At 39.0% G+C, this 13072-nt stretch overlaps 1 protein-coding gene across 3 annotated transcripts in view; it reads right to left on the bottom strand.

Annotated features, from left to right (window-relative positions):
- Nucleotides 1-1033: 1033 nt before the first annotated feature.
- BNC2 (basonuclin zinc finger protein 2) overlaps nucleotides 1034-13072 on the bottom strand; it is a gene marked incomplete at its 3' end in the record, with an annotated part of 301189 nt that continues 289150 nt past the window's right edge. For all 3 annotated transcript variants that reach the window (XM_079706197.1, XM_079706198.1, XM_079706199.1), the window contains one exon: nucleotides 1034-1694. In XM_079706197.1, coding sequence (XP_079562323.1) covers nucleotides 1034-1694 — 661 coding nt within the window. The remainder of the gene's footprint in view (nucleotides 1695-13072) is intronic.

Raw genomic sequence — 13072 nt, 5'->3', positions numbered from 1 at the left:
ATTTTCTTTTCTGGAAACTTGTGCAAAGTTGGCAGTTTTGTGTTAACACTAATACTTTTGTTTGGCATTTGTGCCCTATACTGACCAGACCATTTTTATACAAGTGAATTTTTTTAAAAAGACACTTACTTGAAGTATGGCAATAGTTTAAGGATAAAAAAGAAGCATGGATATTACACATCCCCTTGTAGTGTATGAAAAAAAGTGCATGACTGGATTTATGTACTAGTACAGGACATTTTAAAAAATCAGATCTGTGCTGTAAGGCATGCCAGCACCTCTTTATCACTATATCTAGCAGGTAGTAAAAACAAGACCATGTTTTTTTTTTTCCTTAAAAAGTGTGCATTAATGCTAACATAAATGAATAGAGCTAGCCAGCAAACTATTTTTTTTTCCTGTATATCTAACAGCTGATGTAACTGTAAAAAATTAAACAAAAGAGTTAAACAACCATCAATACAACTGTTTTACATCATTGGCCTCTCAAGGCTAAATATTTACAGGTGAATCTGCCATGCTTTAATTGAAGATTCTCTCAAAACCTTAAAGTTCACAAAAGACAACTATAAGGAGTTCCTTTTTTGTTTCTTTTTTTTTTTCTCCCTTTTATTTGTTTGCAGGCAACAGTCATGGGTACAACAAAAATTGTCTCTCTGGAGAGGACCAGGAATTATTATTCTGTCAAAATTTGGGCTAGTTGCACGCTTTTATGTGTGTATATGTGTTTAAAGGGTACTTTGTTTTCACCCCCAAATGAAAGATCCGACCTATAAAGGAAAAAGAGAAAAAAAACTTCAAAAGCACCTAGTGTTTATCTTTTTGTATCTAAAGAAAAGAAAACGTGTGTGTGTGTGTGTATATATATATATATATATATATATATATATATATGTAGACACAGAGGCATACATGTGTATACGCACACATATACACACACACCATCCCAAGTACACAAGCACACACTGACTATGGCAGTTCAAATACGTAGGCCATCTGGTGAGAGCTGGCATTTGTAGTGTCTTTTCTGAGACTAATCTACCGAAGTGAAGGGAATGTTTTTGTGGAGATTAGGGTTCTGACTGTGCCGATTCCGGCTTCGCACAGAGGAGAACATCATATTGCAACCGGGGACTTTGCACTTGTGCATTTCTCGCAAATGCACGGTTTTGTAGTGCACTCGCAGGGTCCCCTTGTTGCTGTACATCTTGTGGCAAATGTTGCACATGATCCCACCATGGCTCCCGGACAAGCTGTTGAACATCAGAGATCCTGAAACGTCAGCCCCGAGGCTGCCAGCGAGGGTGGGGACCTCGGCCTTGTGTGCCGACTCCCCACTGTCACTCGCCCCGTCGATGTCATCCAGGAGGATCCCCTCGTCGCTGCCTGCGTCGGATTCTCTGGAGGAATGGATGCTGCTGCTGGACTGGAGGCTGGAGGTGGTGCTCAGGTCCAGGACCATGTAGTCCTCGGCCATGCCCCTCCCGTACCCGTTCAGGTGGGAGTCTTCTGTCCCCGCGGGAGAGGAGGCGTCTTCCCTGACGTCGAGCCCCAAGGGGTGCTGGGCACCATAGATCTTCATCAAAAATTCATCCCGGAGGTCCTTGCTAAGGGAGGGCTGCGATGAGTCCAGGCCCATGTCATCGAGTTCTTTGGTCAACAGTTTACGATGGAGATTGATGTTGGCACTGTGTCTAGGAAAACAAGAGGGAAGGGGGCGGGTAGGTGTACAGGGAGTGGGGAGGGTGAGAAAAAGGAGAGCATTTTAAAATTGATTCAGCTTCTGCTAGGCACCACATAAGCACATTCATTGCTAATGACACCCCTGTAAAAGCAAACATTTCCCCACATCCTCAGGATTTGGGAATAAGTGGTGGTGGGGAGTGCAATAAGGGGAGCTTTTCATTAACATAATTTTTATAAGAGAGTAAAATTCCTCAGTGGTAGGATGAATGCAAATCCATGCACCTTTTCCTGAATGATTGTTCTGTTCGTTTTACACTGTAGCAGCATCAGCTGCAGAGAATCTCACAGCAGAGATTTGAAAAAATACATTAAGTAGGATAAAAGGATGGAAACGTTCTGCTTGTCTAAACTGAACAATTTGAATTTACCTAAAAACAAAACGAAAGCCTTTTTTTTCTACAGCAAACACTTTTAGAGGTATAAAAAGGATCCTTTTTTTTTTTAAAAAAAAGTAAATGGTCTAGACAATTTAGGGTTCACTTGACAAAATAATGCCTTGTTCCCCCTCACCTTCCTACACTGCAAGTTTTAGGTAGGAAAAACAATAAGCTTAAAAGGTTAGCAATTTGAAATAGGGTTACAGACTGTCTTTAAACATAAATCCCTTTTTGCAGAATGGTTTGGGGTCTCAGCTAAGTCTAATAGTAAAATACACTTATTTTCAGAAGCTGCTACATTTTAGAGTTGAAAATGTTTTCAAGTAATTTAAGTTTTAAAATTTAATTCTTAAAAAAGAAAGCTGAAAAATGGAAGTTGGCTTTTTAAATAAAACCCACCCACCCTTTAAAAAAATCACACTCAACAACAGAAAAAAACCCAAAGGGACCAAAAAAGAAAAAAACCCCACACACAATACATACAAAAAAAGAAAAAATCAAGCACAATAACACATGGTCCCTCTATTTTAACAACTGGAGTCCATACTTCTTAGACAAGCAAAACTTTTACTCTACTCACTGAATGCTTTGCTTGCATTAAAAAAAAAAAAAGATAGTATTTGTCCCAGAGCATCCATAGGGATGTCATGATTTACCAAAGCCTGATAGGTTATTATCTGTCTGAAAACATTGCCTTTGTATTTATATCCCCCATTTATTTTTAAAGTGCCCTTGGGCATATACCTCTCTCCACCTGCAAAGGCTCACGTTTGACACGTACCTAAATTGAAGGCTACCCTTCCAAAAAGTACACCCGTAAATAAATATACAGATACATAAAAGCTTCTCAATAATGGCAGAAGCTCTACATCTTAGAGGAGTAATTGTGATGAACAGAAATTGATAATAGAAATGACCTAGAATGGCCAGCATCAAGTTCAACAGACCTCCTGATTATAATTAAGAAGTATGGAAGACCGAAATGAGTCACTCCATTTGGTGACAAGCATGGCTAATATTTCTTAGAGATGGTTGAGAGGTATGTGCCTCAGAGACAAGAAAGGTGGGAAACACTTCCCCACCTTCCCACACAAGACAATATACAGCACTGCGGGTTTGAAGGGCAGAGGGCCGGCAGCCCTCTCCACACTGCGCTTCGGGAGGCTGAGCTTACCTGGTGACAATAAGATCAGCTTTCTAATCTTTTGCTAAATCGATCACAAAAGAAAGCAAGAATGAGAGACAGAGAAAAAGAGAGAGAAGGAGAGAGAGAGAGAAAACAAATTCACATTCTAGACATCTGGTTTAAAAAAAAACTTAAACAATAACATAGGGATTTAAAATGTTCTGATCACAAAATCATTTTCTGTCATAAGCGATCATCTCATATGCTGTCTTGATTTTTCAGATCAGCCGCATCATCCAAAACATCATAAATCAAATTAAGATAAGCCAAATTCACAGCATCATCATCATCCATAAATGAGTTCTGCACAGATGCATGCAGTGTGCAGATATGTGAATGATAAACAGAAGCGGTCCCCACGGTCCCTGCTCTGACACAATCGCTCCCCGTCTCCTTGGTGTCAGATGGCAGATGACTCCAAGTGCAGGTTGCTAAGCAGAGTGTAGGAAATGCCTACTGTGAAGTCTTTCCCCTGACATGTAGGTATGACACCACCAGAGTTATTACAGGAATGTGGAAGTAGAGTGACAGTACATACTGTCAAACAATCTACTGATAAAACAATCTGCCAACCACAAGCAGCTCACGAAGTCCTACCCCTCTATGTATTATTTTTAACACCCTCCCTCCCCTCCTTTTCTTAATTTCACAAGCACACATTTTGCGATGACTTTAATCTAGAACTCCGTTGCTTCTCACACATCTGCAGTTACCACTTCCTAGATTCACTGCTGAGAAAACAGCAGCCAGACACACAGCAGTCACATCAAGACACACTGAATAAGGAAGAATAAATTAACATCGACAAAAGGACACACTGATTCCCCAGATGGACACATCCTTCCGAAGATGACTTGTGAACTTGCACATCTCCACTGCTATGTTACCAGGAAGAGATGTTTCTCTTCATTTCTCACTTACAGCAATAGAAATCTGTAATCTAATTAGATGATGTACCAGCCCTCAATATCTGTCAACCAAACAATGTGCAGAAATGTGTAGACCAGCTCTGGCACTCTGTTCAACAGTGTCCCTTTTCCGCTGTCAGCAGTACTGTTGGCCTCTGCTAATATAATTACATTGGCTTTTATTCAATTAAGTGCCATCCCTTGCTTAAAAAAAAAAAGCTACTTTATCAATTGATTCAGGTGTAATGCAATAATAAAGATGAACTCATGGCAGTGCATTAGCTCTGCTGTTCATAACTTCAGTACACGGGTTCATTCGTGGTAGTCGATTTCCATTATGCAACCACAGTTCAAGAGAATTGATTCTTTTATGTTCATTTCTTAATCTGTTTCATTTTTGTTTAATAATCCTCCTAAATGCCATATGCAAAATACTTGAACTGGGGATGGGAAGAACGTGCTGTGGAAAGCTTACTGGTCCGCTCTCATGATGGTGGGCTTGTTCTAACTAACTCCAGTACTACTGGGGTGGAAAGAGGCAAAGCAGGAAAAGGAGGGAGAGAAGACAGACTCTTTAGAGAGTCCTGATCCTGTGCCTCAAGAGGTTAGGTTCAGCCTCCACAGAATGGACAAAAGGCAGCACTTGATGATAACCTTTTGAGAAACCTGGACTCAAGTCAATCCAAACCCTGAACTGTCAGAGAACACTGCCCAAGGAGGAGAGACAAACACCTGGGGTGAATAGCAACTTACAAGTTTACTTGGATCAGAAAACCAAAGAGGTAAAAAGAAAGGGAAGACGGAAGAGACACAGAAAGAAGTCACGCCAACGGACTATCGGACATACAGGGAAGAGGATCCTAAAATGGGAGGAAGACCAGAGAATGCTGGAAACGGGGGGACCCGCAGCAGAGGAAGCAGTAGGCAGCTGTAAGAGGGAGAAGGGGGACTCCAGAAAGGAACCAATTCTGAGTTCTCCAGAGAGAGAGTTTTTCTAGAAAATAAACCTAGTGTTCTGAATATGTGGCTCCAGAAAAGAGGAAAAAATAATCATGAACAAAAACCATGTTAAAACTTACTATATTTTATAAGAATGTCAACAGTACAAAAGCTGTTTCTATTTGCTTTGATTAGGTAGGTAATACCGATACTCCGAGGAGGCAGCTTCCTCTTACAGAAAAAGCAAAAATGACTGGGACGAAGAGAAAAGGTGAGTTGATAAGTAGAAGGGGTAAGGATCCGATCTCACTGGGGATCTCGTCAAGAGAGTAGGCCAAAATTTAGTCCCAAGATGGTCACTTTCAAGAAGAACATAAGCTATACCTTATTCAACCTCAAGTCTCTTGCAGCTCAAGTAGAATACTTTGCACTTTGGACATAATTACATTTATTTGACTTCAATCAATAATATGCAGCCTTACAGAAACTTTCCCGAAAATACATTGTAGAAGAGAAAACAATGATCCCAAGATTGGAAGCACGTAACTCAATATTTAAGAAAAGACACTGATAATACAGCAGAGGATAATTCTGACCCTATCACACCCCACTGTAGTGCAAGGTAATGATATATAATTAGGGCATGACACAGTCCTATAACCTAGGCTATGCTTGGAATCACAAATGTTTCCTCTGACCCTCTGTACTCTTCCCTACTCTTTCTGTACTGAGTTTACCAAAAGCCTCTTGAAAACTGAGAACACCCTCAAAAGCAAAAAAGTTATGAAGCCTATATGATATAGGAGAGGTCATAAAACCAAACTTACTCCATGAAATGCTGAGTGGAAGTACTCTAGCTGGACTAAAGTGGACTACCAGTCTTTTTCGGTTTCTTTAATGAAAACGTATGTCAATTATATGTCAGTTTAAAAAAAAAAAAAAAAAAAAAAGAAAACTTTACCATGCAACCACAGAAGACACCAAATCCAACACAGTCAAGCAAATGCAAGTGCCCTTTAGAGAAAGTCAGTCCTGTCTTGAGCTTTTCTTTTCTCACGTTTCTCTTTCCAAGCTTGTTCAAGTGCCCAGTTCAACTTAACGCAATGTTTAATCATAAAAGTAAAAATTAAACACATTAAATACATTGCAAAGAAAAAGCGTTTTGAGATTTTAACTTTGGTTTTGAGAGGAAGGAACTTAAAAAAAAAAAAAAGTCTCATGACCAAGTTAGAAAATCAGAATGTGGTTGTCCAAAGTGAATAGTAAATCAAGCTATAGGTTACATGAGAAGCTGAATATAACCTTAATTCTTAATCAGTTCTGAGCCATTCTAAACTTAGTGAATTGAAACAAAATACTTGATAATTAATTACAATGCCTCAGGTGAAATGGAATTGAGGCTCCATTCTGGAGCTTTTGCCTTTATTTTTTCTGCTCACCTCTGCCACTACACACACACACACACACACACACACACACACACACACACACACACACACATGCACACTTCTCAAATTATATTGTCCAGAATGATCACAGTGATGTATACACAGCAGATACCACTATATATATGGGGTGCGTGTGTATGTGTGTGTATATGGGGCAGATAATGTTTATATACAATCTGGGAAAATCTAGATGCTGGGTTTGAGTGTATTGTGGGATACTGAGTCAATATTCCTGATCAGAAATTAAATCTGCTAACCAAATCCATAGAAATGAAAAGTTAAAACCTCTGCCCCTCATTAGTTCTCTTCTTATCTGATTGCTTTGACACTATCTGTTGTCCTTAATGTCTCAAAAATATTTGTATCATCATTGATGTCTTACAGCCCTGTGAAGTAAATGACACTTTTGTTAGTATACATTTTCTGTAAAACAAGTAGTTGCTCTGATAGGCTAATATTTAAAGATTTTTCTCCAAAAGAGCCAAAAACCATCCCTAGCTCAGGAAATTCAATGTAAAATTCTAGTGAACAATGCTCCAAAAACCCCCAGAAGTATAGAAGTACATAATAAATGCAAGAAATATAAAGCTAAGCAAATTCTTGCAAATTAAAAGTATGAAATTCAGTCACTTCAATCCCTTTCAATATAAAACAAATCATCCATACTGGTCACGCAGACAGTTCCCTCTACATTCAAATTATTCACTTGAAGATAAGCTCCCACCAAACTCTTTAGGGGTTTAGCTAATTTACTGCACAGATACGGCACGTCTGTTGTAATAACAGGTAGGATGTATTGGGGTCGACCATTTATCAGAATTAGACTTCTTTTCTCAATTCACAGTGAATTATGCTGCCTACATGACTCCCCTCTCTCAGAGCCTGCCATCCCCTTACGGCCCCTAACGTGGCAGGCGAACAAAATTGACAGTCTCATCTTGTCAACAAGGGACGATTCTCCTGAGAAGCCATTTAACTTTGCCGAGGAAGCAATGTATTAATGTGCCTGTCCCGGGAATGTTAATCATCTTCAAGCTTCCGACCTAACTTTGACGTGAACGAAATCACCAAATTTGTTTACTAAATGAATCGTAATATGCTAATAAGAAAGCATGACATATATGGAAAAGCCAAACAGATGGTTTGTTTACTCCACTTTGCAACTTTATAAATATTGTAACTCTGAAGATGTTAGTGAGAATTATTGGTTTGTTGGCAGAGGTGAACGTGTCTCTCGCATACTAAATCTGGCATTACGGTTACAAAACAATTTGTCATTGCTGTGGAATGCATAAAAAATGTTAATGTAGTAATGGCATTTAGGAAGGCAGATTGGTGGATGGAAAATGGCTATGCTGGATGCTCAGGTTAAGTGCAGAATTGATATCCAACGCTGTTCCCTAACCATTTTACTTCTGAGTTGTATCTGACACATCGAGGCTTCTGGAGGGTGCTGATTATTCGATAGATAACCTGTTGCGCTGTAATGTGAGACGCGTGTTACACTGGGAATAGGATTATGTTTTCACAGCATTTGGAAATTTTCTCAGTCAGGCAGCTCTTATGGTGCTCAGTTTACTACCATTGTTGGGTAAGAAAAAGCAAGGCGGTTCACCCTGGCATCTTTTAAGGACTTAAATAAATCTGAGCTAGAATTTTGAGATTTATATTTACCCTGGATGAACTAGCCCTCAAGTCTTCATCCCTTGTTTTATTGTCTTATACAAAGAGTTTAGAAGACCTATTTCCAAAATAATAAGAATGCATTTTTCTCTAGATGCTCTGATTTCTTCTCCTATTTAAACATAAGCTATCTTTTCTAATGTGTACAGAGTGGAACATCAGTTTCTCTCTGAGATCTTTTTCAAAGGAAATACTTCCTAAGACTAAATATCCAAGAAGGTTTTATAGCATTAAAACGGTTAATTTATGATCTTTTAAAAAGACAACATTTGGGATGTATGAGTTCCCCGGGGGGGGGGCAGAATTTTGTAGGCAATATTATAACTTAGCTATGGCCTTCTCTAGAATTGTGTTGAAAAATGAAACTACTTAAGATACATGAACAAAAAGAATGTGCAAAATCTAATTTATGTCTTTGGTTAAACAATGTCAAAACTACCAGCTGAGACAGCAAAACTTCAGTTAAGCAACCAGCAACGCACCTATGCTACTAAACATTTCAATGTTTAGCAACATTCAGATGGGTTTTTTGAAATTCTTTTTACTTTTGATTCACAACAAGCATAGCCACAGAAGCAGAATTTTGTATGAAAGAGGTGCTTATTCCTCCCCAAATCATGAACCACTTTCCCCAACTTCTTAGTTCCATATATATTCATATTGAAACCACCACGAATCTTGTGGGATTTACCTGGTGTATCACCATACAGTGAAATTTCTACCTGTCTGCAGAAGAGAAATGAGAGAGAAGTGAGCTAAAGAAACCCCTGCATTCATCTTGCTGCCCAAGGATCACTTTGGAGCAAGAAACATTAGCGGCTATTCCAGCCTGGCACTTCTATCTCATTTGAAACATCTCCTCATTCCTGACCAACAAAGAAAATTTCAATAGAGTACTTTTACTGGCTTAACAACAGTGAGCTCCTGGGATTGTCAAAGTGCTAAGCTTTTTCCAAGGAGAGAAGAAATCAGCAGCTCAAATATAATTAACCTTCCATTCTCAATGCAAACTGCCACGCACAGGAGCTCTGCAGTCTATTAGCGAAGTTATAATGGCCAACAGGCAGAAGCAAAATTGGTCAAAAAGTTGGCTGCTGCTGTCATATTTTTGGAATTATGATTAATGGCCCTAATAATGTGGATGATTACTGATATGTGTATCTCCAGCAGTTTATCATATTGCTCTGGCTGCCTACGTCCACAATAAGCAGGATGCTATCATTTACCTCTTTATTGAAGGCAATCCTTCTCTTGAAGGAGCGTATTCTAATTGCTTCGTAATGTTTTATGTCTTAAACATTTTGCAGCTCTGGGCCTTGCCAACTGTTTCGTGTCTACCATTGATTAATTACTGAATGTTTAATCAAAATTTAGAACCTAATGTAGTCATTTATGAGCACACTGCAGTGCCAAAGTAGTTAGGCTGTGCTCCCAAGTTTGGAGAGTGCTGAGTTCAAAATCAAATCCCAGCCATGCATGAGAATCCAAGAATTTCACCTTGGGTGCTCTGAGGTTGCCAATTCCATCTCTGCTGATGAATGGAAGGTAATCTAACTACAGGGTAAACAGCATCTTTACCTACCCTCTCCCCACTGGATTTCCCTTTCCTCTTTCTCCCGATTCCCTAATCAACAGAGCACCACTGACTGCTTGCTTCTGAGAGCAAGAAGGTTCTCGTGAGTACCCGTCACGAGAACATAGCTTTGAAGTGGTTAAACAAGTGAAAAATAATTTGCTGGGACAAATACATAAGTTTTTTTTTTTTTAATGTGGATTTTTTATGGTACTGTCATACAACCATTCACCGTTGAAGTTAAGTGTTTTTTTAATACCATTACTGAACTGCTGAAATGGATGCTAATATAGCTTGGAGTGCTAATGTCAAGTCCTGGTAATAAAAAAGACAGACTGCTGAATGAAATAATTTCAAGTAAAAAATAGAACAAAAGTGCTCTCTCTCTTGCTCTCCACTTTTATTGAATTGGGACTGACTGAGCCAATTGCTTTAGAAGTCTGTAAAACACAATTACTAGTGAGCGGGCTGACCCCCCAGTGCCCCCTCAGTGACACAGCAGACTAAAAAGGCAGCAGAGTTAGAGCGGCTCCCCTCAGCTGGCCCTCAGACCCAAGAGGCTTGCTTTTGAAGGTCTGTTGTTCTCATTGCCCAAATCTGTCTCCTTTGACTGAAAAAATCTTATTCCCCATCCATGTGCTAAAGTAACTTCATACATCACTTTCTAAGATGAAGATGTCTATTCTGGCAATTAAGGATGATCTGTCTTTTGATATTCTTATTTATGTGGGTGTTTACATATAAACACACATACATTATGTGGATGCATTTAGATGAGAATGTTAGCATAATTTTTGAATAGCTAGTAATAATTCAGATTGACATATGCAATAGCAAAATTGAGGCGCCACTTACGTTTGTTCGGGTAGAAGCACTTGGCTTTTTTCTCCTAAGGTAAAGTCAAAATAATTAGAGCAAGCAAGAAAAAGAATTAAACTGGAAGTAGGTAACATTTTTCCCCCTAGTTAATAAAAGAAGTAATAAACTCCATAAAGTACTAGAGTTAAGATCACTAACACTTCAGGCATAACAGCTTTTTACCAGGAATTTACAACTCCTGTTTTAATTCAAGCAGCTAGCATTAGGACATAAAATCTCGGTATTTTTTAGGTGGAGTTTTATGTTAAATAACTGAAGAAAAATTGTTCTTTCCTGAAAAGCATTCTTTTCTCCTCCTTCTCAGCTTGCTTCTCTCTCACACGTGCACGCACACACACACACATCTTGGCACTGAAGAATTAAAGTTAATAAATCCCTTTTTTATGACATTGTAATTTTTTGGCAAGTGTAAACTCCTTTTATATTCTGCCACATTCATTTATTTGAAGCTTGTGGGAGTCTTACGGCAAAAACATTAAATTATTTCTGAGAAGGCTTTTTTAAAAAAGAAATGCCTTCTAGCCCAACCTTCACTATGAAATTTCAACAGAGAAAGAAAAGTCTGTGTTCTTCTTAGCACAAGAACAGCAGCAACAAAAATGATCATTCACAGCAAGAGAGAGCTGGCAGAAGCCTCTCACCTTAAGAGAGAGCCCATCTTCCCAGGACTGATACAAGCAAATACTAATGTATGTGTGAAGTCTTATAACCTGCTTCCAGGTGAGAAACGGCCTATGTTTTTTAAAAAAGAAAAGACCATCTAGAAAAGCAAATATTTCAAATGAATAATTATGAGAAAGAATCACACCGAGAGAAAGTCTATCAGAGGATCGGGTAGACGGTGGTGGACCCAAGGGAGACGGAAATCAGGAAGATGACCCTTTCAAAGTGGCGCTATCATGAAAATTACTACCTGTGCATTCAGTATGTGCATTCTGCTCTAAATGCTGTTTTTGCCTGAATTTTCGAGTTTGCACTGGCGAGAGCAGTAGCTTGTTCCCTTTGAGGGAAGATAAGGATAAAGGGTATTATAGAAGCATTACGTTTGTGCAGAGGAAGTTACGTAGCCACAATAGATTGAATGTTACTCCCATCAATAGAAATTTGTAAAAATTTCTTTGTATCATGGAGAGAAAGTCCTTTGCCTGCCATTAAGCTTTGTTGTCTATTTTGTAGGCAGTTTGGTGGAAGTGACTGGTGTAGTTCTTGGACTGGAGGAGTGAAAGGTCAGCAGAGGCTTAAATGAGCTTGTCTTACATCCAGCTGGGCCAGCAGGAGGTCATTAGGAAGATCCGAGGCTCACTGTAGGCTTGACAGAGTCTCTCCCCATGATACAAGGAGACTGTTTTGCTCATTGCTCTTCTCCCAGGATATAAACAGGAGCCCAGAGACAGGAATGACACCAAAGTTTATCTTACTACCAAAGTTTCGGTTGAGGAGGGCACAACTAGCAATTATTCAGAAGGGGGATTTATTTTGTTTGTTTGCTTTTGATGGAAAGTAATGGAGAGAAGTACAGAAGACCTACTGATCTCCTGGCTGTATTGTGAAACCAAACAGAGTAACAGGGAAGAAGGAAAAAAAAACAAACCTCTTCCTTTAAAAGTCAGAGGACCGGCACAACTTCACCTTTTAAAAGAATTCTGGTAAAGGAGAGCTGCAGTTTGAATGGCAAAAATATAGGAAATGAAAAGACTGATGCCTTAACATGTTCTCTTCTTGTACTTGGAGAGGATTAACACGCTTTATTTGACAGCTAATTATATTAGGGCAAATATACTAATAGTGATCTTAAGTTGGTGCTAAGTGGCTCATTTCTTGGAGGTATTGCCTGGTGAAATCATGTGTATTTACTGAAAATCTCTTTTTAGAAAAGTTCTCTATAAATTTCCAAACACAGAGAATGATGGAAAAAATGGATGTCACTGCTAACAAGGTGCTAACAGGAGGCAGGTAGCATGTTTTCGCATCTTCACCTCTGCTGTTAATGTATGCAGTGGCTCATCAGAGGTAGCTCATGTTAATTTATTCCTGCACACCTGTACAGGGCTGGAAGTCAGGTAATCAGACAAGCAAAAACCATACATCTCTGCTTTTTAGGTACAGCTACTCAGAGGCCTATATAGGAACAAATTTAGTTCTGGAGGCATCAGCAGGTTTTAATAAACCAAATACAGATGTCTTATTCCATACAAATCAAGAAGTTTACACGTTTAAAGCTGGACAGATTTAACTAGAAATCAAAGAGAAGGTTCACACTTGGCACCAATGGTTGCCTCATATTTATTTATAAATCACCCTGACCAAATATTATTTTGTTTTTAAATCTATTC

This window comes from Hyperoodon ampullatus (genome assembly GCF_949752795.1).
Source record: "Hyperoodon ampullatus genome assembly, chromosome: 6".
Lineage (NCBI taxonomy): Eukaryota > Metazoa > Chordata > Mammalia > Artiodactyla > Ziphiidae > Hyperoodon > Hyperoodon ampullatus.
This window is presented reverse-complemented; position numbering and strand designations above follow the sequence as displayed.